General features: G+C 40.3%; 1 protein-coding gene across 8 annotated transcripts; it reads right to left on the reverse strand.

Moving 5' to 3' along the window:
• Positions 1-379: 379 nt before the first annotated feature.
• On the reverse strand, positions 380-27,272 carry LOC134510003 (dynein heavy chain-like protein 1). 8 transcript variants are annotated; one of them, XM_063322752.1, is made up of 9 exons: positions 27,058-27,272; positions 24,493-25,323; positions 23,450-23,593; positions 22,817-22,925; positions 19,522-19,679; positions 18,587-18,729; positions 9,897-10,039; positions 8,579-8,698; positions 380-1,308 (listed from the first exon to the last, which is right to left on the reverse strand). In XM_063322752.1, the coding sequence occupies exons 4-9, from the start codon at positions 22,820-22,822 to the stop codon at positions 1,228-1,230; spliced, it is 651 nt and encodes a 216-aa protein (XP_063178822.1). In that variant the 5' UTR covers positions 22,823-22,925; positions 23,450-23,593; positions 24,493-25,323; positions 27,058-27,272; the 3' UTR covers positions 380-1,227. The 8 variants fall into 8 exon arrangements, 6 of the variants coding, with proteins under 6 accessions (XP_063178822.1, XP_063178821.1, XP_063178819.1 ...); XM_063322751.1 differs by having other exon boundaries at positions 380-1,311; XM_063322749.1 differs by lacking the exon at positions 380-1,308 and adding an exon at positions 5,022-5,898.

Here is a 27,272-nt window from a genome sequence, read left to right on the forward strand (position 1 = left end):
TTCATGTGTGTGTGTGAGGGCAATTACACCAGAAAATGATAAAAAAACCCTAAAATAAACCACCCCAAACCACAAACACCCCCCCGCTCCTTAAAATATCCCCTGCTAAGTTACCGCTACACCTGTTCAAATATATCTATATCTTTTCCCTTCACCTATTTTGAGAGCTGAAATAGATTGCAAATATTAGACACCATGTTTGGATAGTACAACAGAGAATTGCTTGAATTAATTAATGCAAACTATTTTCCACTCTGTCCAGGGATGCAAAAAACAAATGTAACTAACAGATGGGCAAAATAATAAATATTCCATTTTATTTTGACTTTTAATCACTTTCCCCATGTTGTATTAAAAAGAACATAGAGAAACAGCCTCTTTTTAATATGAGCATGCTAAATATAACCTATTCCTTAAAACCACAATAAGCAAAAATAAATAGCTTACTTGAAACTGAGCTATTAGCTTATCAAAGCGGCGGCAGCAGATAGAAAATTTGCTCAGAAGTTCGGGATTTTGTTTTGTTGCTTTTTACGTCACAGACTCTCTTGGTTAGGAATGTGGTTTTAAAAAAGAAGAAAAAAAAAACCCAAACGGGAAGCAACCATTAAAAAAGAAAGGGAACAGGCAACTACTTAATTGGGGTTGAGGTATCTCTGTATCTGTGCCCCTGCGGCCTCCAGTGCAGTATCACGCTTTCTTCCCGCTGCCCCCGGGATGTCATTTGCCTCCCCGGTGCCATCCGCAGTGGCTGTCTCCACGGCGTAGGGAAGACACCCGCCAGGTCAGGGTGTCACCCCCAAAGCCATCCTGGATGGAGGTAGAAGAGAGCGCTTAGCCCCATGGTCTGGGGACACAGCCCCCTGGGGCAGGATGGCCACCCCTGATGTTGCTCAGGACCGGGGCTGGGTATGGTCCGTCCTTGTTTTGCACAAAATTCCAAACCCAAACACTTCTTTTATCTTCTCGATGGGGTAATGGTCTTCTGGGGGCTTTTTTGCTTGAACACCAGAGCCGTGTTTCAAAGGCGCGCTGTGTTTCTGCTCGGAGGCAAGGCAGTGCGGTGGCTGAAACCCACCACCCCACCACGTCGCTGCCCCCATCACCTCGCTCCTCGGGATCTGCATCCTGCTCTCCATAAAAGACAGTGCAACACCTGTTCGTCATCTCCTGCCTTCGGGGTTTGGGTTTTTTTTCGCCTGGTTTTCTTTTCGAGTGGTAGTTTATTCAACACGGTGCTTGCGAGTCTTTGATGGCGTGAGGTAGGAAATCATCGCACAAAGAGTGTAACTCCCGGCAATCTGAACTCTGCTTTTAACACAAAGCAGCATTACCTTTATCAAAAGATATATTGTTTCTACCTGCAGTTTAGAACCTTTTTGTTTTCCTTTTGCAGAGCCGTTCCTTATGTTTCTTTCATCAACTGCCTTTCAAGAGAGGAAAGAATATAGCTTTCTTCCTTCAGAAGCAGACTGCCCAGACAAATCCCCCTTGCCCTAGAAATTCCTATTTAGGGTCAAATTTCTTTCTTGGATACTTGATTAGGGACTTTCAGCAAAATCAATGGGAGCTGCTTTCAGGTCTTTAAAGTCTGGCCCTGCTGAAGATAAGGAAATATAAAATTCCAACAGAAGAATTGCCTTTTCAGAAGAAATCCTTTCAAACATTCGAGTTAACTAAAAGCTTGTTTTTCCATTCACTTCCAAAGAAACAGAGCAGTACACTTAAGTATAGTGACCTGACTCGTCTTTTAAACAAAAAAAAAAAACAAACCAAGAAAATAAACATTGTCTCGAACCCTTAGCTTAAAAAAACAAAAGAAAAAAAAAAAGAGATCTCTCAACATTAGCTGCATGAGGAAACAAAATATGGGATGTATATTCTTTGGGGAAAATATTGTAGCCTTTCACCAGGATGAAATATATGCACAGATGTGTGGTCATCAATTTGGTAAATTTATATACTTGAGATAAATACCAGCATAGTCAAATACATTGTTGAAATGCAAGTGAGTCTTTTACATGCTATAAACATATCGGTCCCATTACTCGAGTGCAGCATTCACATACATTTAATGACAAATAATCTTTGGAACTTTGAAAAATTAGTGTGCAGTTAGATCTAAAATGGCCACGGTAATGAACAATTCTGCTACAATATCATCTTTGGGCCACTCAGAATATCTACTCCTTGTACATAAAATAAACATGCAAAAATACAGCGAGGGAAGAATAGATTTTAAAGTAGATTTCGATATAAATTTGGCAATATGTCCATGAAGAAAATATCACTCTGCCATGTGAATTGTTCACTTAAATGTATGACCATTGTCCTAAACAAAACAACTGTCCAATAAAGATTCAATGTTTTATAGGACTGTAGTCACAAGGGAAAAATGAATTTAAAAGCACATGTATTCTATACGTTTTGAAATCTGCACAGATCCAAGCCCCAGTCAAATAAACCAATTTGAGTAGTTCTTTCCATTAGTCACAAGCCAATATGCATTGCTAAATTAGCAAGAGAACATATAACGCTTTCAAAAATTAATGGCAAGGCTTTTTTGGACTGCTGTAAGGTCAGGATTTCAAGTTGCTTTACTACATACATGTTAAACATTATTACCAAGACTAGGACTGCAGAGCTAGTGCAGTTTCGGAGGAATGATCTAAATCCTCTTCTGCCTTCTGCATTGTTAGCAAAGGTGCTGGCAAGCATTCCCAGAGCACACTCTTTGCACTGCATAAAATTCTAAGTAGCAGAAAAAAAGTCCAGATCCATCTTAAGATGTTAGATCTTAAGATGCTCGGTGTTCAGTCTTCTAAACTGTACACATTTGATATAAAAGAGAGTGAGAGGTACATTGCATGAGAACTTTAGGAGGGTATAGTAAAGGATTATTTTAAAGTATAATTATTTCTAAGGCGATAATAAATGTTTTCATACTTCATTTTTTTGAAAAGAAGTCTATAAATAGCAGACATTTCATCCCCATAGTCGTGAATATCAAGACAACCCGTAAGAAAAAATGGGATTTCTGCATTTAAACTAAATATCCTGAGTCGTCTTTGAAGCTTTCAAAGAAAGAGTATTGAAAATGTTAGAAACAGGACAAATGAGTTTAAAAGTGTTCTTATGGAAATAAGTAAACAGCAGAATGTACCCAGGATGGTTTCAGTGGCTACAAACCAGCTGAATTTATGAAATGACATTTGGAAAATGAATAGGAAAAGTCAGCTATTCCCTTCATTTTTGAGGAAAAATGACCATGGCATGCTCTTCTCAAGGTTGCTGTGTGAACATGTGCACGTTTCAAAAAAAAAAAAAAAAGAAAAAAGAACAATAGTAAAGTGATACCTTGCACAAGAGAATGTCCAATAACAGCAGTGAAAATTGAACAGCATCTCAAGCTACCATAAAATAAAGAAGTATTGTAAATGTAACAAAAAATAGATAACCATCATTGATATGCAGAGATACACACCAGAAGATGTTTGACTGACGTCAAAGCAAATTTTTGAAAGAATTCCTGCACAAAATTTCAGGGCCAGCATTGGGATAGTGTATGGGTATGGGGCAAGATTCCCTTAGCACTCTGCCTGCTCAACTCAATGCCTTCAATTGGACACATCCTATACTTGGAGGGTGTCACATCTTTTCAGGATGGTGGAAAGCTGGGGATGGTACTGGAATCTATTTACCAACAATTTGAATGCACAGGAATCAGTGTGCCAGAGTGGGTTTCAGGTGAGGGAACTGATTACAGGTTGAGAATTCACACTTGAGAGCACAATGGATCTTCCCTTACTTCTGTCTCAACGATGGAAAAAATACGAGCTGTCTGACTCTCGTTGATTTTGGTCTGGAAGACACAGGCTGTAAGCGAGCATCTCCCAGTAAATAGCATTTGTTTCTAAAAATTAATGTTTCCAAAAGTGAGAGGTGATCTTGTAATAGAAAAGTCTTTGCATGCAACACGGGCTGCTGTTGTAGACCTCAATGTGACAGTTTCAGTGGCACCCCTGGGAGCAGGCAGTTGCCCCAGGGCAACTGAAAGGGAAGGTTGCATCAGGTGGAATCTGTCCTTTTCTTCAGATGTGGGAGGAAACACTAATAAGTCATCTTTTGAGGACACTCAAATTTCAAATTAACATTTCTATCACTGTCCCATAGTAGAGCACGAAGCTATGAAGATAGTGTTAAATCTGAACCTGTGTGCATGCTTCAGCTTCTACAAGATAATGTAGAAATAAGGAAACCAAACTGGACTTTAATCAGTGGCAGAGAACAGGCAGGTGAGGTTAGGAAGCCGGGAAGAGAAGGGTGCTGCTGGACACGGGGATACAAAAATTGGCAATGAGGGAAAGTACATGCTGGGGTTCAAAGCAAGCAGGAGGCAAATCAAGTAGGGAGGCAAAAAGAAGAGACTTATTTCTTGGTTTACCTGGTGTGAGTCGGGAGTAAGTTCCACCAATGTCTCTTATTTATAAATGCCATTAACAAAGCAGATATTAGATAGCTTGAGACCAACCTCTAGCTCAATGATGGGCTGAAGAAATTTTGCATCAATGGCTACCACCTCCTTCAAGAATACTTTATAACGTGGCTTAACCAAAGTGTGTGTGAAGCAGCTTTCACATGCGTCTTCTATTTCTGCTGGTTATCTGCGGAAAACCAGATTCATCCAGGTGTGCTGCCTTCATGGTGATGGCATGGCCTGATGCAATGCCTCCTTCCCCACATGTCTGAGCACGACACCTGGGTGATTGGCATCCTTAGGGTGGATGGCACCCTATGGGATCTCCAGAAGGAGAATGACAAAGAAATCCTGTTGATTTACGCTGGAAGACTGTATTGCTTATTTCTCTACAGCTCCCTCATAGCTAGTTTCCACACTTGGAATCGCACTACTTATTCAGGCACAGTAGAAAAAACCAACCAGGAAACACAAAGGAACAGATTTAAAAAAAAAAAAAAAAAAAAAGGAAAAATAGCTGAGGCTAGTAATCCAACCACTTTATTATTAGTAACAAATATTGTTGGGGTCAGAAAGCAAAAGGTTGGATTTCTCTCTTTTAGAATATTTATTACAGAAATTAAATCACTGTTTTTATCTCTAGTTTGGGGAATGCACTTGCAGAAAAGATGAGTTCACTTCTTTTGCTATCTACCAGCATGATAATGTCCTATTTCATTTTCCTGTTAGAGTATTACTTTTCTTGTGATTATAGCTGTGTCAAAGTGTACTTTCTTTAAGCACGCAGAAGCAGCATAATATCTTTCTATGAAATGAGAGAAATTCTGAAGTTATTTGAATTGTGGGATCCATTATAATGTAATATCTGGCCTGATGCAGAGGCGTATTAGCTAGCTTCCTCTACAGGCTGAAATTCTTGCAAATACTTACCCCTGTGACACAGTTTCAGGCCCTGCAACACGCCAGTGGTGAACTCACAGTCATTTAGATCTTAGTCCTCAGAATTCTAAGCGAATATTTTATTTCTCATTTCTGCCATTTGTTCTTTCCTACAGTGTGTCATTAAGAAAATTTTCAAGTGTGTGACTTTAAAAATATTTAGAAATTTCAAAAACCCCACCGTGTATTCTGAATGTTCTTGTGCAAATACTCATACAAAATTAAGAGTGACAGTATTAGAGCTTTGGAAGAGCAATTAAAGATGATAAGGCAAAATTTTGGAACTACTCACTTTAATGGCAAAATTCCCAGTGGAATTCCCAATGGTTTTCCCTACAGGATATTTACAGTCTCTGTGTTTTTATCTCATCCATTTCGACACGTACAAAGGAATGAATAACCTTGTGAATTTCTAGATTCAACAGAGGATGATAGCAGCTTAACTGAACTTGTGCAGAGGAGACCGATGTCACGGTGTTGGACTGAGGGAAGAAACCAGACATGTTGTAAAGATGATTTTTTTTTCAATTGAAGTCTACAAACTAGGAGCTGCGTTAGATCTGAGCTCTTTTTAGGACATGAAAAAGCCTCAGAAGCCCCAAAGCCTTTCCTGACTCACAGCTCTGATGTTAGCGCTCCGACACAGACCCAACTGTCTTACTGCCAGGCAATTACAGGGATAATGAGCGGTGGCTGGGAATGATTGTGGGGATTGACCAGCAACCTGAACCAGAAGAAGATACCTACTGGCCTCTGACAGATTTCCAGGCGCTGTTCTAAGTATGCTATAAAAGGCTTCAAATGATATTAGACCATTCCAATATCTGGATGGCCTCTACCAAAGTTATGCTGTACCAGCTCGCTACGTCTATGGCAGCCTCTGGGTGCCAGAGGCTGAGAAATTCCTTAATCAGGTATATTGCCTTTTGGTTAGATAAAATCCTTTGCCATTTGTATGGCGAATCTTTCTTTGGCAATAGATTTCTTTGGCACTTTGAGGACCAGAAATACCACGTAGGTAATATTTAGATCTCCTAATGGTTTATTTTCCAGTTTGAAGATATCTAAAATTCAGGTCAGGTCTCAGAATTAAAACAAACCAAAAAGATAAAAAGACAAGTAAAATCAACGCGGAAGAAGTGTAATCCTCCAGTTCAATCTCATCAAGTCTGCATCATTATATCCAGTGTATGATAATATATTAAAATAACATAATATAATATATCAGAATGGATCAAGAAAGTGCTGAAAAACACATTCAGGACTGCACGTGTATGCAGTTTAACCCTAACCTTAACTGCACCCTAGCCCTAAATTAATGTAAGAATCCAGGTTCTGGTGACCTTACATTAAAAGAAATGAAAAAAGAATATCCCTTTGCAAGCATGAATTCCATTGAAAAATGAAACTGTATGGGATGAGCTAAAATAATTTTAATTGCCAGCAACAAACCTTTTACAGAAAAGGAACTTATTTTTTAGAAATAAAAACAAGAAGTATTCTTCTGGTTGTTGATTAGCGGCATGCAGAAATTACAGCGAATGGTAAGTATCCTAGTCATCCATTCTAATTAAAATTTAAATTGAAAACTGGGTTCTAATGAAGAGGAGCTTAGTGCTGGTCTTGAGGGATCTCCTGTCAGTGGGCAAAGGAAAAAAGCGTAAAAGACAAAAGAGATTTCACTCAGGCATTTACTTGGTGTATGCTGCACTCTAATACAAAAAGGAGTGCACGCTGCCCTTTTTTTTTTAGAAAAAGAACCAATGCAGGTACAGTTGCACTTCATGGTACTGCAATCTAGTGAGAAAATCTTTCTGTCTAGCAGAGGAGCAAACAGTCATAAGGAAGAAATGATCCTATAATTCTGTCCACCCTAGCAAAGTCGTTATACTATTGTTCCTTTTGGATTGTTTGACAGCCCCACTCTGCCAGCCCACCCAAATTGCAGATAATGAACGTAGCGGCGGGTGAGCCCAGACGTATCTTCCTGCACCTGCACCTGCTCAGACCCCATGTCCGAAGGGTCAACATTTCCTGAGCAACTACAAAAAGCATCGAAGGGAAGTGCAAAGCACGGTCTTCGACACACTTTTGGTTTGAAAACACTGGTACATTTGTTTTTAAACTTTAAACCGATGGTTTAATGTGCTACTAAATGTAAAGAAAACACAAAATCCATCACACCCTTAAGCTAATAAATTGCCGAATGCATTGGAAAATTCCCTATGCATCAAATGATAACCTGCTAAATGAATGAAAGTGCTAAAGACATAGCATCTTCCAGAAATAGCTATGTATCTCTAATGATCTAATACAAGATAATGGAAAATAGAGCAAGCATATTGTATTTTTAAAGCCTGTTTCTGGGCTACCTCAGAAGCAGAAATTTAAATGAATGGTTATAACCTAATTCAATGTCAATACCTTCTACCAAGGGCTGCCAGTAGCTGTGATTTAAAAAGAAAGAAAAAAAAAATCAGAAAAATGTAGGAGCTACAAAAGATCAACCAGATCACCTCAGTTTATACAAGAAAATAGGTTATGCAGTACTTCCCTATACGGACACTTAATTATGCTTTGTGCAAGCATAATAAATTACCTTCTTAAATCTTATTCTGAATAACAGAAAAAAAAACCCAAACCCGAAGCTCTCATTTGTTGCAGATCCCTCTTTGCAGGGTTGCTTTTTGTTTTTTGTTTCCCCCCCCTCCCCAACAAGGTAATAAATGCGGTATTAAAGCAGTCTCTGTCCCTGGCTGTGAGCTTTCTGTAGATGAAAGTTAACTCCTGTCTTTCAAAACACAGTGAGTGGCAGGTTGCATACCAGTGCGGAAGAGAAATCTCGCCACTAATCTATCATGAACAAAATACAACGTCTCCCCACAAACCTCCCTCTGTCACTGTGCTCAGAAGGTTGCAACAGCAATATTTCTCTGGCTACATTTACAGTAGAGAATGCAGCAACCATTCAAAAATCACAGGGACAGATTTGGCATAGACAACCGGTTGAGTTTGATTAAAATGTACTAAAATTGTATATTTTTTTTTATGTAACAGTAAGCTTCAGTCAATGTTGTTTAATGTCCGTACTGTTAATGAAGTTGTCAAGCTTGTCACTTTCGTTGAATACCAACTTTGCTAAGAAACTGGTACTACAATTACCTCCAGCTCTATACGATTAAATTCATCAAAGCACACCAAGGCTCCAGATCGTGCCAGACCTTTGAAGAATTTCCCCATGGCTTTGTAGTCTCGTCCATCAGAACAGTTCAACACAATGCACTGCCAAAAGAAAAGAGCTTAAAAAGAACATTTTTTTTATTTAAAATCTATAGGATTTGGCAACATTTGCTTTCACTGCCTGTGATTCAGCCTCCCCGTCCCCCCCTCTCTCCAACCCCGGAATTTCCCCTTATTTATCCAATCTAAGTCTGTAATATAAAAGCAGCTCATGCAGTTCTTAACTAACTCAATCTTTCACAGTAGCATGTGAAATGCATTTACACACAATTTAAAAAATAAATCTCTAACAGCAGGAAGACAAAGTTAAAAGAGGACCAGCAGCAGTTTTGTGTCCACCCAACTCCTGCGCTTGAATATAATTCTCAGCATCCCTCAGCAAAAAATCAATTCTTTTAAAGAAATCATGTAATTTTCAGGAGAAAAAAAAGAAAGAAAGAAAGAAAAAAAGAGGCAAAACTCCTCCAAAAGTAGTGAGCAGGTGAAGCGGGAATGCTTCTTGGTTGAAAAAGTCAGGGGCAGAAAAGAGGTTCCTGGATTCCCCTCCTTTCTCTGCTGACATAAGGAAACCCCTCCAGGATGAGGTGCCCCTCCCACCATGAGGCACTTGGTCAAGAGCTAACATCCTCCACCCGCAAGTCTTCCTCTCCCAACAGACTGCCTGGTAGCTGGAGAAGGACCAAATGTCCCCAGTGTAGCCCAGTTCCAGCTGTGCAGCCCAGAGCAGGTACCTCTTTGGGCACACCCTGGGCAGCCTGGAGAGGACACACCGGCAGTATAGCAACCCAGGTGTTCCTTGAATTTTTCAAGTCATTAGTTTTGCTCTACGTTCTTTATACCATTCCAGAAATGGATGTGCATCATCTCCTGAAGGCCAAGCGGGAGAAAATGCTACCCACAGATGTGGTTTTGTGGAAATTGATATATATATAAAAACAAAGACATAAGACATGAAAAACCTAAAAATAAGCATGCTGATTTACACTGTGCTGGACGCACACTTGTTGTGCTGCTGTGGCTGGGTTGAAGAGTGCAGAGGGTGAAAAGGTGAATGCTGTACCACCGGTGTCAAAACTAATTTAACAATACAAAGTGTAGTCTAGAGCGAAGCACGGTGCTTACTTGGGCTACATATACCGTACAGAACAAAATTCTCAAATATATCCACAGAAAAGTGCCATTAAGAGGAAAATGAAGTTCTGAGTCTACATTGCAAGTTCAAGACCATGTTGTAACTTACAGACAGCTGCTCACAAGCTCTTCCGCAAGTAACCACCACTTTTGATTTGGTGAATGGGTAACACAGAAGGACATCCAATGCAGCTGCAGAGAAGTTATTTCCTCCTGGCTTCCTACGTGCTGCACTTCCGTCCCCGGGCTGTGCTGATAAATAAAACGCATCTGAAACTCTCAGGTTTATAGTTCAAGACATATGAAATAGAGAGACTTTGACAGATAGATCACCTGTGGACCATCAGGCTCCAGCTCATACGGAGGCAGAAAACACCAAGTAGGGTCTCACCTGCCACTCTCAGGAACCTCAGCTCTGACGTATATAGAAATATAGGAGATGCAGAAACAGCCCAAACAGGTCACACCAGTAGCCCCTCTAATCCACCAGAGGTCAATCTTTGCACGTGAGCCAGTAAAGCCTATGTGAGCTGTCTTTGGGACTGAAAGGGAGAGGTGACAAAGCAAGCCAGCCACCATGGATAAGTATTAACAGGAGTTATCTGGTCAGGCCATAAAATTTTGGGAGGATGGACCTATTCAAAACAGGATCAGAAACAAGACAAGGAAGAGAGTTATGGATCAAATTTGCCGATTATCTTGGACATCTGCATACCAATATACAAGTATGTGGAATAAACAAGGGAAGATTGAAGTCTTCATACATGACCAAAATTATTGCTTACTTGGCCTAAGAGGCTTAGTCCAATCACATTCTTAGAATTAGCATATGGGGTGGTACGAAACTTACTCAAGAAGTACAGGTAGATGAGAAAGGAAGCATCTGATATTTCAGATATTAAGGACACAATTATTTGCTCTGAGATCCCAGAATGCAGAGGACTTTTGAGCAGCTGAAGAGCTCTTAAGTAGTGACTAAAGGGAAATACATGTGGTGGAGAATCTATTAAAGTCCACCAAATCAGGATGATCTGGTGGAAGAGGCTTTTATCAGCAATATGCAGAATCATTTAAATTAAAAGTCTTGGCGATGCTCAAGCATTTCAGCTGCACAGGCAACTAATGGAAACTGGATATACCGGGACACAGAATCCCATTCTCCTTCAGATGCTCTGGCAACAACTACTTGATACAGATGGCAGAGAAACCTCCAGGAACAAAGTATTTCTATATTTGATTCTAACTAATGGCATGAGTCATTTGAAAACCTGAACATAGAAAACAGCTAAAGTGAGCATCATTGTGGAGGAAGAGCAGCAAAACAGAAACCAATGGACTTCAAGATACTGATAACCTCAAAAAATTGACTGGTCAGCTCTCCAGGAGCTAAGCTGAAAGGGGAAAAATAGTCCGAGAGAGCTGGCAGTTCCTCAACATGACTGTACCAAGGACACAAGCGCAAACTATAATAAGCAGAAACTAACAGAGAGAGTTCAGTGAACAATAATCTTTTCACTCATCAGGAATACTTGAAAACATACAGGAGGCAAAAATGTCAGCTTACAGACAGGCTTACAGAAATAGCAGAAGGCGATAGAGATGGACTCACAAAAGCATGAAATAAGATACAACTATGAAGTGACATGGTGCATAACTAGAAATCATTCAAGAACATTAGTAATACTAGGAGATCGAAAAATACGTCAGAACACAAATTTCAAAGGAAAAATGATCAACAGGTAGTGATGGTAAGACCAAAGCTTACTGCTTTTTTGTATCTGTCTTTACTAGAGAGGCCTCCTACAATACAGTAGCCAGCAATACCAATGACAGTGGGGCTACCTCGGGTTAATGCAGGCACGTAGGAGTTTAAAAAGTAATTAGCAGAACTATTGTATTTAAAGATCTTGCTGAAGAAATATCAGAATCATTACCCACTATCTTTGAGGATTCATGGGTGACTAGTGAGATAATAGAAAACTGGGAAAGGCCAACAGAAAGCTAATATTTATACAGGAGGAGCCAGAGAATTACCAGCCCTATTTCAAATCCCTCAAAAGCAGTGGAACAAACAATTAAACAAAGGACTTTTCATAAGCCCAGAAAAGAAAACAAGATAAGCAACAGTCTGAGTTGATTTGTCAGGAACAATCACATCAAAACAATCTAATTTCTTCCTGTGACAGGAGAATGACTACTGGATATGGAAGCTATAGTAGATGTCACACATCTCCTCTTCAGTGAGGCTTTTGACACTGTCTCATGAGAAAGCTAGGGAAAACTGTTCTGTGGGAAATTATTTCAGGCTGGGTATAACTGCTGGAAAAACATAGTTTAAATGTAGCTACCAGTGGTTGATTGTCAAACAGAGAACTATATCAAGCAGGGCTCTGCTGTGCACTGCACCTGAGTCCACTGTTCTCTGATATTTCCATTAGCCACCTGCATGACAGAACAGAGTGTAAAATTTAAAAAGCATACCACCTTATTAATGTTAATAACCAAAGCCCTATTGTTTAAAAAATGCTGTCATGAGAGTTCAAGAAGCATAGAGAGATGCTCACAAAATAATCATCCAGCACTGAAGAATCTACAGCTAAAATGCTGTGCTGAGTTTTGAAGAAACTGAAGAAAACTGTACACCATCGGAGGACATCTAGAAAGAGAAATGGGAATGTTCTACAACAGATCATTTCATGAGACTGAAAGATACAATAACAAGTACCAGAAAAAGGTTTCTTTAAAAACCAGGAGAATAATCTATTTTTTGTGACAGTGGTGGATGGGCAGGCTGTGGAACATCCATGCTTTGATCTCAAAGACAGACAAATGTGCATGAGGACACATGGCTTTATTGGTCCAGCTCTGTTGAAGAGAGACAGACTAGGATGATCTTGAACTCTTTTCTTAGTCTATCTTTTTGCGTGATTCTAAAATCAGAGAAAGGTGCAAGGCAAATGAGCTAATCTCTGACATCGTCAGTTTTAGGGCAGCAGGCGCAGTGCAGTGCCATGGAGACATACCCAAACTCTCTATAAACATAGCAATCTCAAGTGCCTGGAGTGACAGAGAGTGCAATTCTGGGTGACATCTCTGCCCCACCTCTCGCTCAGTTAATTCAGTCATATCTGCACAGCACTCCTTTCTGCAATGGAGACATGCTCCTGGTGATTAGTTCATACCCAACAACTTCGGTTTTCATAATCCAAATTAATAAGAATGGTGTAAAAAGAGCACCCTATCTGGAGATAGGATGGAGTTTTTCAATGCCCATGCAAATGATCAGTTCTTGTTTCAGCTTCCAGTATCTGGAAGTATCTTTTGTGACTGGATATACTGGTTAAAATAATCTTTTTTTAAAAAAGTTCATTGTTTTTCAGCTTTACTTTGTCTTATCACATATGCTGTTAAGCAAAAGGGGACACAGGAGTAAAATACCTCTTCTGGGCAATGACCCTTCCATACATAATAATCCTGATATTTTTCAGCCTCTTCTCATTTCAAAAATCATGGAATCATAGAACAGCCCAGGTTGGAAGGGACCTGAAAGATCATCTGGTCAACCCAAAATCTGTCTTAAACTGTGCCAGAAATTTGTCTTTTGAAGCATCTCCCTCTTGTTGTTATATCTTTCCAAGACAGAGTTCCCTGAGCTGAAGAACAGCATGGTGTTGGAGGGAGAAGGGAGTCTTTTCAAATCAAAGAATCAAAGAATAGTCTATGTTGGAAGGGATCTTTAAGATCACCGTGTCCAGCCATTAACCTAGCACTGCCAAGCCCACCGCTAAACTTTGTCCCTAAGCACCATGTTTACCCATCTTTTAAATATTTCCAGGGATGGCGATTCCACCTCTTCCCTAGGCAGCCTTTTCTAATGTTTGATAACTCTTTCAGTGAAGAAATTTTTCCTATTATCCAATCTAAACCTCCCCTGGCGCAACTTGAGGCCCTTTCCCTTTGTCTCACCGTGTGTTACTTCGGAGAAGAGACCCACCCCCACCTCTCTACAACCTCCTTTCAGGTAGCTGTAGAGAGCGATAAGGTCACCCCTCAGCCTTCTTTTCTCCACGCTACACAACCCCAGCTCCCTCAGCTGCTCCTCATAAGATTTGTGTTCTAGACCCCTCACCAGCTTCACAGAACTGTCAATGTTTTCAGTATTATTCTATATCCAGTTTGTTAGATAATCGGTTTGGCTGGGTCACTTCTTAATCAACTGCTTCACATTTGCATATTAAGCAGAGGTTTACAGTGACCTGTCCACACTGATATCCTGATCTTTTTCCTTAGTGGTTATAGCTAATCTCAGAGCAGCAAAGTGCATGAATACCTCAGATTATTTTCTCTGAATTCCATTAACATGTCTTCGTCAGCACAGTTTGCATTTGCCACTGTACTGCCTGGTGCTTTTGTTTTGATCTGCCTGAATTTCATGCTTTGCTTCATCAGGGCACAAGGCTGGAGAACCAATGGGGAATGACATAGGCACAGAAATCTCCCCAGAGTGGAGACCGATGTCTTAATTCTAAGGAAGGGCCAGGACATCACCTTGACTCCTCCAGAAGCAGGCCTGGGTTTGGTCCCCTCTGTGGGTCTGACACACATACCCGCTTTGGTAAAACCAACTTTAGTAGAGTTACACCAAGTGAGGGAGACAGCCTAGCATGTGCCACCAGCTGTTCTGAGCTTTTTGTATCCCTCAACTATCACTTCTTTGCATTGCATTTTCCTTTTTGTTCATTCCCCTGCTTCCTTCTGTTACTGTGTGAGACACAGGTGTGGGTAATCCATTTTGTCATTTTTTTTCTTTTAGGTCTCAATTATACTCTGTAACCTGATTTCCTCTTCTGTCAGTATTTCCTCTTGCTCCTAACCTTGTGTTTTCTTCCTTTTCCTATCTTTCCTTTTCCTATCTGCCCAAGACTGATTTAAATAAATGCATGGGAAAGTAATGCGAAAGGGACTTTTGCCTGCAAAGAGTAAAGGCAAGTCACTTGCTCCACTGGCACTGCATTTCTACACCGTATGTGCTGCAGAAAGTTATCTGCACATGGTCAGAAAGTGCATGTATGTGGAGACAAGGAGCTTTTTGTCCCTCACAGAAGCAGCAGCCCCAACCATACCCGTGACAGCGGCCCAAAGGATTCCTTGGAAATGTCTCAGTCAACAAAAGTATTAAATCCTGAGCATCACATGACACATGAAACAGGAAATTCCACATTTCAGTCTCTTAGACTTTCTAATGATGTATCTTTCTCAGCAATGTTCATACGACTGCATTTTCTGAACCAGCAATGTCTCTCTCAAACCTCTTTCAGCGTTCGCTTTGTCTCTCTCCCCCCCACATCATGCTTTTCTCCCCATACTGTGAACAATTCTCTGTCTTCTTAGCTTTTCCTTTTACCTACAGCCTCTAGTCTCCTTTCAGCTCAGGAAGATTGGAGAGCTGTGCCATTTTGCACTGCTCAACAATTGACATCCTCTGAGATACTAACACTTTGCTGTTGTTGAGCAAGAAGTGCTGAACAGTTGAAGTATGTCTGCCAGGAACTGGAAGAGCAAGTTGCTGAGCACAGGCATTCCTCTTCTTCAGTAATAGTTTTTAGCTCTTACTTGCGACCACCAATCTGTGCCTCTCCTCGCAATTTTCCATGAAGTACAGGCTGAGAGCAACAGCAGAGCATCGTAGACAAGTCAGGAAGCTCCTTTCCCCGAGAAGGAGCCTGAATTCGCTGGCCTGAATGGGTAAACAAGGACCCATAACAGGGATTTCAGCAGGTGGCTTGGGGCACTGCACCGGTAGTTAGCCCGATAGAATTTTATTTAGCCAATGGAAATAAACATGCTCTTAAAGTCAAGCACGCACTGATGAGTCAAAATTAGCTAGAAATTAGAAACCAGCCGTGGGATGTTTCGCTATTACATATATGTCTATGTTGGGACCTGTTTCTTTTCATTTGCATGTGTTTATGTACTTAAGAGATATTCATAAGCAAATCCTCCCTCTCCTACATATTTATTTACTTAATGAAAATATACTGTAATTTGTTACTTTAGAAGCACTGGACTTTCATCTCTCAGATACAAGGATTTTAGATCATTTCTTTATGTCCTTATTTCTGTATTTCCTTCCGCTTGTATTTTACGATTTAAGAAGAAGATGAAAAAATATCAACAAAAGATGTCTAAGTGCCATCTGAATGCATTTATTATAAAAGGAGGCAAAGCTCCCAGTCGCATTACTATACATTCCCAGCAAATATTAATAACTGTTTGTATGCATAATAAAAATATATATGTATAATACATTGTATATAGAGCTATACAGCAATGAAAAATATCCCTCTGGGACTTATACTGTTATTGTCTCAATGAAATTCAGATCCTCTTTTCTCCACTAATTTAGCAGCACACAAAACCAGAATCCTTCCAGTCCCACACTGTGCTTCAGAAACGCCTGTGTACACAGACTGTGTTTCTTTAATCAGTGTAAATTCACCCTGCAATTTTCTCTCCCCACTGCTACCCCCTTGAGCAACAGCTTAATAAATAAATAAATAAAATCCGTTTAGCTGTTCCCTGCGTTGAGTGCAGCCAGACATTCTCTCTAGGTCTTTAGGTAGATGAGCAACCGTGCTGACTCCAGTGACTCACATACTTGTAATTATGTGCACACAGGGAATCTACATCCTTAATTTGTTTTTTGCCTCCTGTGGTGTTTAAATCATGAGGCTTTCTTTTTTTTTTTTTTTTTAACCTGCTTGTTGTTCTAGTCGGGTCTTAGCAAGTTTCTCTTTTCCCTGTTCTAGCTGGCTTTTCAGGTGCTCCAACAAAGTACAAGTATAAGGCTCCCACCAGAGTCCTTAAAGAAGAAAGATTTCCAGGGTGAGTATACTATATTAATAAATGAAACCCAACCTTTTAAAAATTACACTGTCAGAAAAACCCATTAGGCTGTAAAAGAGTTGAAGTAAACATTAGATTTTAATATCTACTGCTGCTTAGATTTTTCTGAACTGAAAATCCCCAGTGAGCACTTAAAACTTCATTACTACGCTGAAAGGTTGTGAAAGGCTATTTAAAGGTTTTCAATTTTGCTGAAGTCTAGAGGTTATTACAGCTTGAAAGAATACAAACCCTAATATTACATGGAATGAAAGGAATCAAATTTATGTTCTCATCTCCCCTGTAGTTTAATCCAGTTCTATTAGATTCAATGGAGAAAATTAGGGTAGGTTGAAACTTTTTAGAGGGCTGATGAAAAATAATATTTGGTCATTGTAGAAAACATTTCTGTCTATTACTCACACTCTAAAGGATATTCCTATCTCTCGGTCCCACAGTCACAACTTATAGCGTTATCAGCTTCCTGCTCAGAAACCCATGGGCTATGACCTGTGTCAGACTCATACCAAAATGTCCAGAATTACACAAGAAAAATGAGGATATCTGACTCCATCTCAGAACTGAGGTTATCTATAACTTGATATGCAGGCTTTCATTATAAATATTTTAAGCTCCTTTTCTCCTTTACTTAATTTGGGAAGGAATATTGGGTGACTCAAATGTTATGGGCTATCTATCATCACAGGAGACACCTATAATGGACGTTGACCAAACAATGCAGTGCAAATTATGATAAAGAAGAACTTTTATACTCATCTACTGAGCAGTCCATCAGACACCAGGTTTGGCCAGTCCCAAACGCTAAATGAAGAAAATCATGTGCCTGGTGCGCAGCTGTAGCTGTGTGAAGAGCTGTTCAATTCCAACCCTACTGTAACTGGAGAGATTGGCAGCCCATTTCTTATCATTGAGGTGGTCTAGCCATCTCAAGCTCTCACAGCTGAAAGGGATAGGGACACAACTACAGAGATTTCCCACAAAGTGTATTATCTTATCATAACATAGCAAAAAATACTCTGAGTTTTGCTTAATACCACCCATACCCGAGTGTCTCTATGCCAGTGTTTCTACCTTAAGTCAAGATACTGCCATTTCTTTTAAAACACACCTGGTGGTAATTGCTTAAATGCTTGTACATGATGATAATTGTTGTGACCTAAATCCTGGATGGTAAAAAAAAAAAAAAAAAAAAAGAAAAGTCCAAACAGTCTTCTGCATTAAAAAACCCACCTTTAGCAAATCTGTGCATTAAAAGAATACCCTTAGTAGAGACGGGATCCCTGTAAAATGAAATAAAATTACTTGATCACCTTTTACTGGCTGAAGCATATCACCCTCTCAGACATAGCAGTAACAGTGCGGTGGAGGAGGGAAGAACAAATAAAAGTCTTGGTGATCTTTCTGCCTGCCTTTGGCTGCTGCTTTGGGACGTGGCAGGAAGCAGATCAACCCATGAGGCAGCTATGCAACATGATGGTTATCTCACTCCTCGAAGGACTGCTCTTGTTCGTATGACATGCCAGATCTCAGCATTCTCCATTGCTGCTCCTCCATCAAGGTCTCGGTAAGACCAGTCCAGAAGATAAGCACTTCCCACCACCAGGACTATCCTGAAGAGAGCTTCATATATCCATATTACACCTTTTATACAACACTGTTCCTCACTCTCTTAGAGATGTTCAGTTCCAGACTTTGGTCCTAATTAAATGAGGGTGTAGAGAGGTCCTAGCAGTGTTAACAGCCCTAACCCTAACAAATCTGTGCCTTTGACTTCTCCCCTCCCCCCTCCTTTGCATCAACTATTAGCCCTTTAACTCCTTTGGAAATCACACGATTTTTAAAGCAATGCGTGCATGAACTGGCAAGGAAGCACAAAGTAGTTCAGGGACTCACAGGACAAAGCAGCTGGAAGGGATCTCCAGAAGTCGTCTGGTCCAGGCTCCCTCTCAAAGGGGTCCAGAGAAGGAAGGTTGCTCAAAGCCTTCTCAACTTGAGTTTTGAATCTCTGGCATGGAGATATCAACACCTCCACGTGCCTTTGGGTGTAAAAGAGTATTCGTTTATATTTTTATATAGGAGTATCTTCAGCTACAAAGACACAGAAAGACATACTACATTTCCAACAATTACTTCCTGTCTTGGAACCCAGAAGGCATGCGAATAGGCACAATGCTGATATCAACTGTGCTCAATGAGGTATAGTGCTTTTAAGATGCAAATTGCTCTTCAACTTCAAATCTTAATTTCATTCACTTGGGAGAAATGTAACTTGCACTTAATATATGGACAAAAACTTGTACTGGCATTTTTCTGATAGTGCTGGCTGTTACAAAAAATCACTTACTCAACACGTCATTTCAAAATATTCATCAATATTTCAAAATTGATACATGTTTCACATCATTCTAATACACCTTTAAATTTATATTAAGTAAGTAGGATTTCTACCCTTTATTGAAAGGAGAGTTAATCTTCATATTTTTGCCCTATCATAAGTGCCAGAGCACAAATCCTGCTCTTTCCTTTATGTTTGTTTAGAGAGGAGATATAAAAAGGCATTAATTTCTTAAATATTAGCACGTGTGCAGTTTTCACCATTCCTGTAAAGGTCAGTGAGTATTTTGTCAGTGGAGGAGAAGCAAATAAGTGCTCCTTTGCCCAGGAAAGCAGGTGTTATTTGAATCATTCTTGCTAGGCAATTTTCATCTTCCTTTGAATTTATTACTTGTGTCAGCATCAGCGACAATAAATCAAGCGCAAGTCACCTGTCCGCATGGACACTTCTGTCGTCTCATAACGTGGGAAGCTAATGAGGAGGAGGAAATTACACTGCGTGGGTGATGCACGTAAGCATGCTCCCTCGGGGATGGTGTGAGGACAGTGTTTGTTCCAGCTCCCACCTATTCCAGTGCAAGAGGAATGCTTTATGGGTTGTCTTGGGGCCATGGACTTCTCTGCCCAGCAGCTTCTCATCTGTGGAGTCCAGCTGAACTTAGTATAAAAAAACCAAAACATTTTAAGAGAATCTAACTTACAACAGCACCTTGGGATCACACGGGAATACGGGAATACAAATTTTATATTAGTATATATGAAGAGCATGTCCTATACTACCATACAAGGATCACATTAATTTTCAGTACTCAAAAGTACTCAGGTCTTCAGGGAAGCCACAGCTTTGCTCAGCTGGATCTGAGTCTAACCCAGCACCGTGCCGTTGGCAGTGGCTAGCTAACCAGCAGCAAGCGTTTCTTTAGCCTGACACTGTTTCAGGTCTCTGTTCTTTTCCTTAGAGCCCTAAGTGAGCAGAAACCAAGTTATGAGCTCGGTGACCTCCGAGCCCTTGGTCCTCTGAAGTGACTGTCTCTTGTGGGGATGCAATGGCTGGCAACATCCACCCTTGCATCCAGTGGGGCTCTGCAGTGTTCAGGAAAAGCAGATGAGTATAACATAAACAGATGCAACACACCAAACTGAGAAAAATGTAGAAGTTTTTAGGTGTTTTTTTCTTTATGCCTCTAGCAGGCTTACTTTCTTTTACAAAAAAAAAAAAAAAAATAAGGCAAGCAATATCTCTGCTGACACTCTGTAATAATTTGCAAGTAAGAAACTTTGTGGTTTATGCTCATATCTCCTGATTAAACTGAGTTGAAAGATACACAGTTTCGGGCTGTTTTCCCTTTCGCTTATGGTGTTTCCAGAATACGTTCCCAAAATACACATTTCAGAATTAACAGGGGCTGAATGGCTGATAAATGCAAAATGCATCTCAGCTTTAACCATGGACTGCAGCAGATACCGCCATAGCTTCCTCAGAGAAAAGTGCTACACTTCTATAATACTTCAAATATTTCTTCAAAGGGTAATAAAATGGGATGCTAATGCACACACGCACACGGAGGAAGGCAGATGCAGTCAGCATTACTGGGCTAAGTTTATAATACGAGAATCCATCCACATTAACTTCATAAATACCCTTTACTGGGGAATCAGCAGTTTCTTAACCCATCCAAACGCTTCGGAAAGGGAGCTGCTTCTCCCGTCAGTGCTCAAATAGTGCTTTTAGTAAATGCAGCGAGAGGTCTGAGAATGCATCCAGGAGGAGACTTCACCTCCGCTCGGGGTCTGGAGCACACATTTTATTAACCGAGGGTACATATTCTCTGTGCAACGCTGGCGCGCAGGTTTCAGGGGGGTGACTTTGAGGGGTGCAGCATTTCAGGGGTTAAACATAGAATGATGACATACTGAAGTTTCCAATGCTAATGTTTAAATGGAATCTAGTTGATTAATGAGGTCTTTCATTTGCAGTCACTACAAAAATATTTTTTTTATCTTACTTGCACAGTCTACAGTACTTTCAAAGACATCGGCTGCTCATTATGAATAATCACAGTGTTCATGAAAGAAGAGTACACTGAAAATGACAAAATCCTCAAGTTATTAATGTGCAAATATTCAGTGTAAAGTGAAAATTATTTATAAAAAACACTCTGAAATCTTGTAATGTTATTTGTATCATTTCACAGTGGAAAAAAAATGGGGGGGGGGCGATCTTACTGTTTATCATTTTTCTAATATTTGCTATGCCCAGGATTAATTTTGAAACAAAATGTAAGTCTTCCTTTTAGACAGCTGCTGCTTTGAGTCTTAAAAAAAATATTTAAAGAAAACTATTTTGCTTTAAGAGAGTAAGTATATAAACACTGTACAATTAGCTGTTAATGATATTGTAAATCTGTTTCTTAAGAAACATATTTAACTCCTGATTATAGAACTAATCATTAGTTTTACTTTAAAATATATTCTACCCTCTCAATTTCTGTTCTGACATTCAGACATGTCCTTTTTCTCTGGAAACATAATGATACAGAATCATTGCAATAACCTATTTTGTGTTTCAGGTATTAAAATAATAACAAAGAGAAAGAAAGCATGGGAATGTGATAACTTCAAATGTAACTAATTCAAGGAGAAGTCCTTTCCACATGGTGAACATCTAACTTATAGAAGATTAGAAAAATAAAAAGCATCTTGGAGGCAAGGAATAGACTTCAAGGAGGGAGTCAGCCTGCAGGTGTTGGAAGCTGGCAGGGAAATTATTAGGGCAGAGTATTCCGTGACTACCCCAAGAAGGAATCCCTACCCCTTCCCCAGGTAGTTGGTAACAATTAGCCACACGAAATTAGGTGTTTAAATGTAGGCGCCTGACATTATACCAGTTACATTTCCATCTGTAGTATATCTAAGGTGCCCACTACGTCAGAACAGGGGGTATCTCTCACTTGAGATGCCCTTAGAGACAAGGTAGAGAGACTAGGACTGTGAGCACGACACGCTGTGGTGTGTCACAAGGGACACCAAACAAAACAAGGATCTGACCTGGGTATGTCATGGTTGAAGCAATGCAAGTTGCAGCCTTGAGGAAAAGAAAAAAAAAAGATTTTAAGCCCACAAAAGTAATGAATTTGCTTAATTTTCCTGTCATGGAGCTATTTGCTGACATCTGTTTGCTCATCTGGCAGTCAGATTTAATACTTGACAGTATTACTTGACATACCTAGGTCTAGGGCTCAGAGATCTCTAGGAGACTTCTTTTACTTCCCAGACACAGTAAGTACACACATCTTATCCTGGTGCAGATCTCCACCTTTCAACCATGCTCCTTAGTGATACCAAAAGAAAAGAGAGGTAGGAAGGGCTGTGATTTGAAAATCATTTTAGCCTCTATAGGGTTTTGAAGGCCTTTGAAATGTGTTCTGAGTTTCATGTAACACTATTTCTCCAAAGCAATGAAAAGCTTAAATTAGTGTTGCTTGAGAACATTTCAAGATGGATTTTTCTGTAAATTAATTTCTTGCGCTATTTTCACTGCTTTTGGCTTGCAGTAATTTAATCAGGGTCTGTAATCTTCTATCAGTTATCGTGCCACCCTATAACGTTCCTTTACACTTGAATGGAGTCCCCCAGTATGCTTCCAGCCTTTTGAGGGAACATATTCTAGGTGCTGTTGGTCCCAGACTTCACATTTCAGTGTCTGAGAGGCACAGAAATAATTAAAATAGGTCAATGTCAACTTTAAATATTCTATTTTTCTCATTATGTGCACTGAGGATAACTTACCCTCATGGACTCATTTTAAGTCCTGTATTCTATTGATAGTTGTGACATGTCTCAACAGAGATTGTTTGAAAAATATAGAGATTCCTTGGATAGGAGTATATGAAATGTCCTAAAAAAGAAAATAAATAAATCCTGATTGTGCAGACCAGTTGCACAAAAAAAAATTGTTTCTGGCTGTAATTTTTATTTGTTGTTTATGGCAATTTACTATGGGCTTTTGCCACAAATCCTAGGCAGAATCTATCAATCTTTCTGCCATAAAGTAAAACAATGCCTCGCTCCCTTTGCGTGACCCTGGTGCTGTAATATTTTTCTAATTAAGATCACTGTAAAATTCATTTTTCCTCTACTTCCTCCTCCACATCCCACTCCCAATTTTCTCTCAGAATAAGAAGGCTACCGTTTCTGTCTACTACCAACATAAATCAATTCATAGCAAATAGCCTAGTGTGATATCTATTAACTTGTCACCAGGGATAAAATTTATTTAAAAGTTAAGAAGTGTTTTGCAATATAAAATGCTACGCAGTGCTGCAGTAAATAGTATATGCTTTCTTAATAAAGCGCTTTTTCAGGCACCATTTTTAGAAATACAATCTACCGATACTGGAAGACTGAATGAAATTCACATACCATGAACATCTTTAGTGATTAGTGTCTCGGGAGTAACACTTAGTTTTCTGGACAGCTTGCCTTGTATTATGTCAACAAGATTTTCCGTTGGTTTACTGCCCCTTCCTTTTTTCTTGTTTTCCCAAACAAGATAGGGATAGGGACCTAAGAAAAACACAAAGCAGATGGATAGTCCAAATAATTTTCTGATACAAATCGTGGCATGGAACTCAGCTAATTCCATTTTTCTTTTCTGTAGGTTTTATGGTAATTTGATTTTAGTTGCACAAACATGAATGCATTTGTTAATCAACTCTGGCATGTCCAAAACTGTGTAAGAAATGTACTCATATTTTCTAAGAAAATTTGAAAATCTCTTTTTGGAGGAAATCACCTCTCTTGGTAGGCGTATAAAATAAAGTAGGGTAAAAGATGCACTATAGCATTTTTTTGCCTAGTCACATCACTGGGATTTTTCTGTTTTCCTCTGTTATTAATATCTAATGAGAAAGAAGAAAGAGAAAAAGACACAGAAATCACAGGAAAAAGACAACAAAAGACAATAAACTGGTATTTCAGCAGATTACATGCAAGAAGGAAGAAAAGAATTCATCTCCAAAGACTTACATGAATCTTTTTAAAGATAACAAGCATAAAGAAAATAGTTGGCATTGCATGTTAAAGTTCTCTTTAAAATCCCATTCATTCGTAAAGGAGAAAACATCGCTGTATTTTTCCAGTTCCATGTACCACCCTGTGTTAACTTCTCCTCAGAGATATGTTGGATAGGTCATTTAGCAATTTTGCATAAATTGGAATGTTTCAGATTTCCCTTATCTAAGTATGATTCATTTAGCCACTAAAATTGCTATTGAAACCCATTTTGCATCATTAGCTGGTATTACTAAATCGTTCAGCATGCTCGGAAAACACAACCATGGGAAAACATATGTTCATGTGAAGCACTTTTGATAAGCTGTTATAAAGAGAGTTCCAGTACATAAACCCATAACTTCTGCCTATAAAACAAAATGTGCAACAAGTAGGCCAAATCTTGATTATACCTCTGATATTTTGGTTTATTTTGCCACGTGGTGATCATGCCATCTGTGAATGACCCCTTTAAAGTCCTCTGCAGTCTTCTGTACAAAGTGGGAAAGAGCCATTTTTATGGTTTGCTTTCATTTAATATTTAGATTTTGTTTTAAACAATCCCAGTTTGTGATTTCTGGCGTGGCCTGGGAATAAGGAGATCTCAGGTTTTCCTCACAGCTCTAAGGCCGTAACGCAGCTCTGGGACGAGGGGATGGGATGAGGGGACCAGACTGGGAGCCTGCCAGCAGCTCTGGGCAATTTCCCAATTAATAGGTTATGGCGGATAGATCTCTTCCTTACTCATAATAGTCAAGCAAGGCAAGAACCAACTCATTCATTGTAGTCAAGCAAGGCAGGAACCACCATAAAATATTTTTACAAGCAGCCAGTTGCCACGGGGTTATCATTTTTCTTTGAAAATCCGCAGCACCCATATTGATTCTTTGCTGGAAAAAGGTAATGGAGAGCCAAAGCTATGTGTATCTGCTCCTTTGACTCCATGAGCAAAGCTCTTTACAACAGGGACTCCTTTCCAGAAATCCAGTGTGTGAATTGGCATAATTTCTACCTTGCAGGTTTTTGCATGTTAAATCAAAAGACAGAACATTTCCAAGATACTGCCTGGTCCGAAGCTGTGGTCTGGCATTTGATGGCAGATCTGCTCCAGCCAGTCACTGCCCCATCCAGCCGTCTTTTCCAATGGTTTGGTCCTGGCCATGAATCACTGTGTCCCTGCTGTTGCTTTTGTGTCCGTGCGGTCAGGTAGGCTGGAGAAATCGGATCCAGCTGAAAAACAACCTCTGGAAGAAAATAAACAAGAGTGTTTACTTTCCAGCTTGCTTCACTGCCTGCCTGGAAAAAAAATGCTGTGCCAGCACGGGACTGCGGGATGAGGAGAGAGGCACGAAACACAGGGCAAGAGCCAGCCAGCAGGGGCACCTCCTGCTTGCATTGCTGTGGCCACTGAAAAGCTGTTCAGCATGCCGTGCCCACAGCACCCTGCCTGTCACCTGTTTGATTGTCATCATCCTCTCTCTAATTGAAGTTCTGTCTCCTTCCTTGTATTTCTCGGCAAGCAATTCCTCGGCGTGTAAAGGCTTAAGCTCCACTTACCACTAATGCCTCTATTGCTCTGTGCAGAGGGAGAAGTGCCAGCACCAGCTCGGGCAGGTCGGCAGAAATAGCCGTCCTTCCATTTGGTCAATGGCGTCAATGAGGTCGTAACTGCCGGCAAACATTTCTCCACTGCCTCGATCTACCAGCAAAACAAACCTCTCACGAAACCCAGTTAAATATAGCAAACCCACTGTTTGTCTTCCTCCCTGAGAGATATCACAAGGACATTTGGAAATTAATCTGGATGATCATTAAGCGCTTTTCTGACACAGGGTAAAGATCAATCTTGCCAGCAGGTAACACACACAGGCTGTCAATGAGGTGCCCTTACCGATGTAACAGAGGGGAGGTGTAGAAGTCTTTGGGGATGCAGTGCTTCCCAAAGCCCTTTCCCTTGCGCTACATGGGTCTTCGGCAGCACAGGGGAGTTGGCATGGCTTGATTCCTTCAGTGTTGACAGATAGGACCCTTCCAGCAACATTTTGCAAGGCAAGTTGCATGTACTAAGCAGTGCTCTAGCAGGCAGACAACCATCAGTTTAGAAATATTACCAGCACAGAGAGCTAATTCGAAATAGCCGTAAGCGGTGAGAAAATGCTGGGAATCACCAGTGTCTGCACTGCATAACTTGAAGGCATGCTGGGGAGGGAAAGGGCGCTGGAAGTGGGGTACCTCGGGCCAGTGGTAAGTTGCTGCCAAACAGTTGTGAGGGCTAAGACGACCCTTCCTCTCTCTCTGGTCACCACAGCACCACGGCGAGACAGAGACACCCCACAGCTGACGGAAAGTATAATACTATTTTACCTAACCTGCGAATCATCAAAAACAACCTTATTCCTTGATTTCTGGTGAGGATAGCCCCGAGACAAAGCCCCCGATGGTATGCACACCGTGTTCACTGGAGACTATCGCCTCTCAGTACAGGCATGCAAAAAGATGAGAGGTTTTTAAAAAATATTGAAATGCCGCCACTGTATGAACCTGCACAAAGCAAACGGAAAGATTTTCTCCTTTCTAACGGCACAGCAGACTCACTTAGTACAGCTGCTTAGGTGCTATTTTTGTATCATATCGCTCAAAACCATTGCGTCTCACTGCAGAGAGGGGTGTTGGGCGGTAGGATGAAAGAGAAATAGCGATGCTGTGTCTGAGGAGACATTTTAAAAGCTCCATGAATCCCGTGTAGCTCCACAGAGGAAGGGAGTGTTGCTAGCTGACAGGATACTCTGCCATTAATTAAAGCCTGTTTACTTAGGGATCATATCTTGATGCAAAGGAAGAGAATTATTTTTACAGAGATTTCACCTTTATTGCCATTGAATGAAATTAGCGTTAGCTGAATGGCTCACTTGGAAACATAAAAAGCAAAAGCATCTTAGAGTGCCAATTACAAGCATAAGGTCTGGAACGGCTCTCACCAGCAAGCAGCAGATATCAGTCCTTCTGCAACGACTCCGCAATGCCCTCTCTCTCTCCTTCCCGCTGTTGAATTTCCTGGCTTGTGATTCTTCAAAATAGCTAATTTCACTGCAGACAGAAGCGAGCACGATTAACCCACTGTCCAAGCTGACCAAAAGCTATCCATGTTCATGGCAGCACGGCTACAACCTCAAACCTGCCCCTTTGAGTGAAA

The sequence above is a fragment of the Chroicocephalus ridibundus genome, chromosome 1 (genome assembly GCF_963924245.1).
Source record: "Chroicocephalus ridibundus chromosome 1, bChrRid1.1, whole genome shotgun sequence".
NCBI lineage: Eukaryota > Metazoa > Chordata > Aves > Charadriiformes > Laridae > Chroicocephalus > Chroicocephalus ridibundus.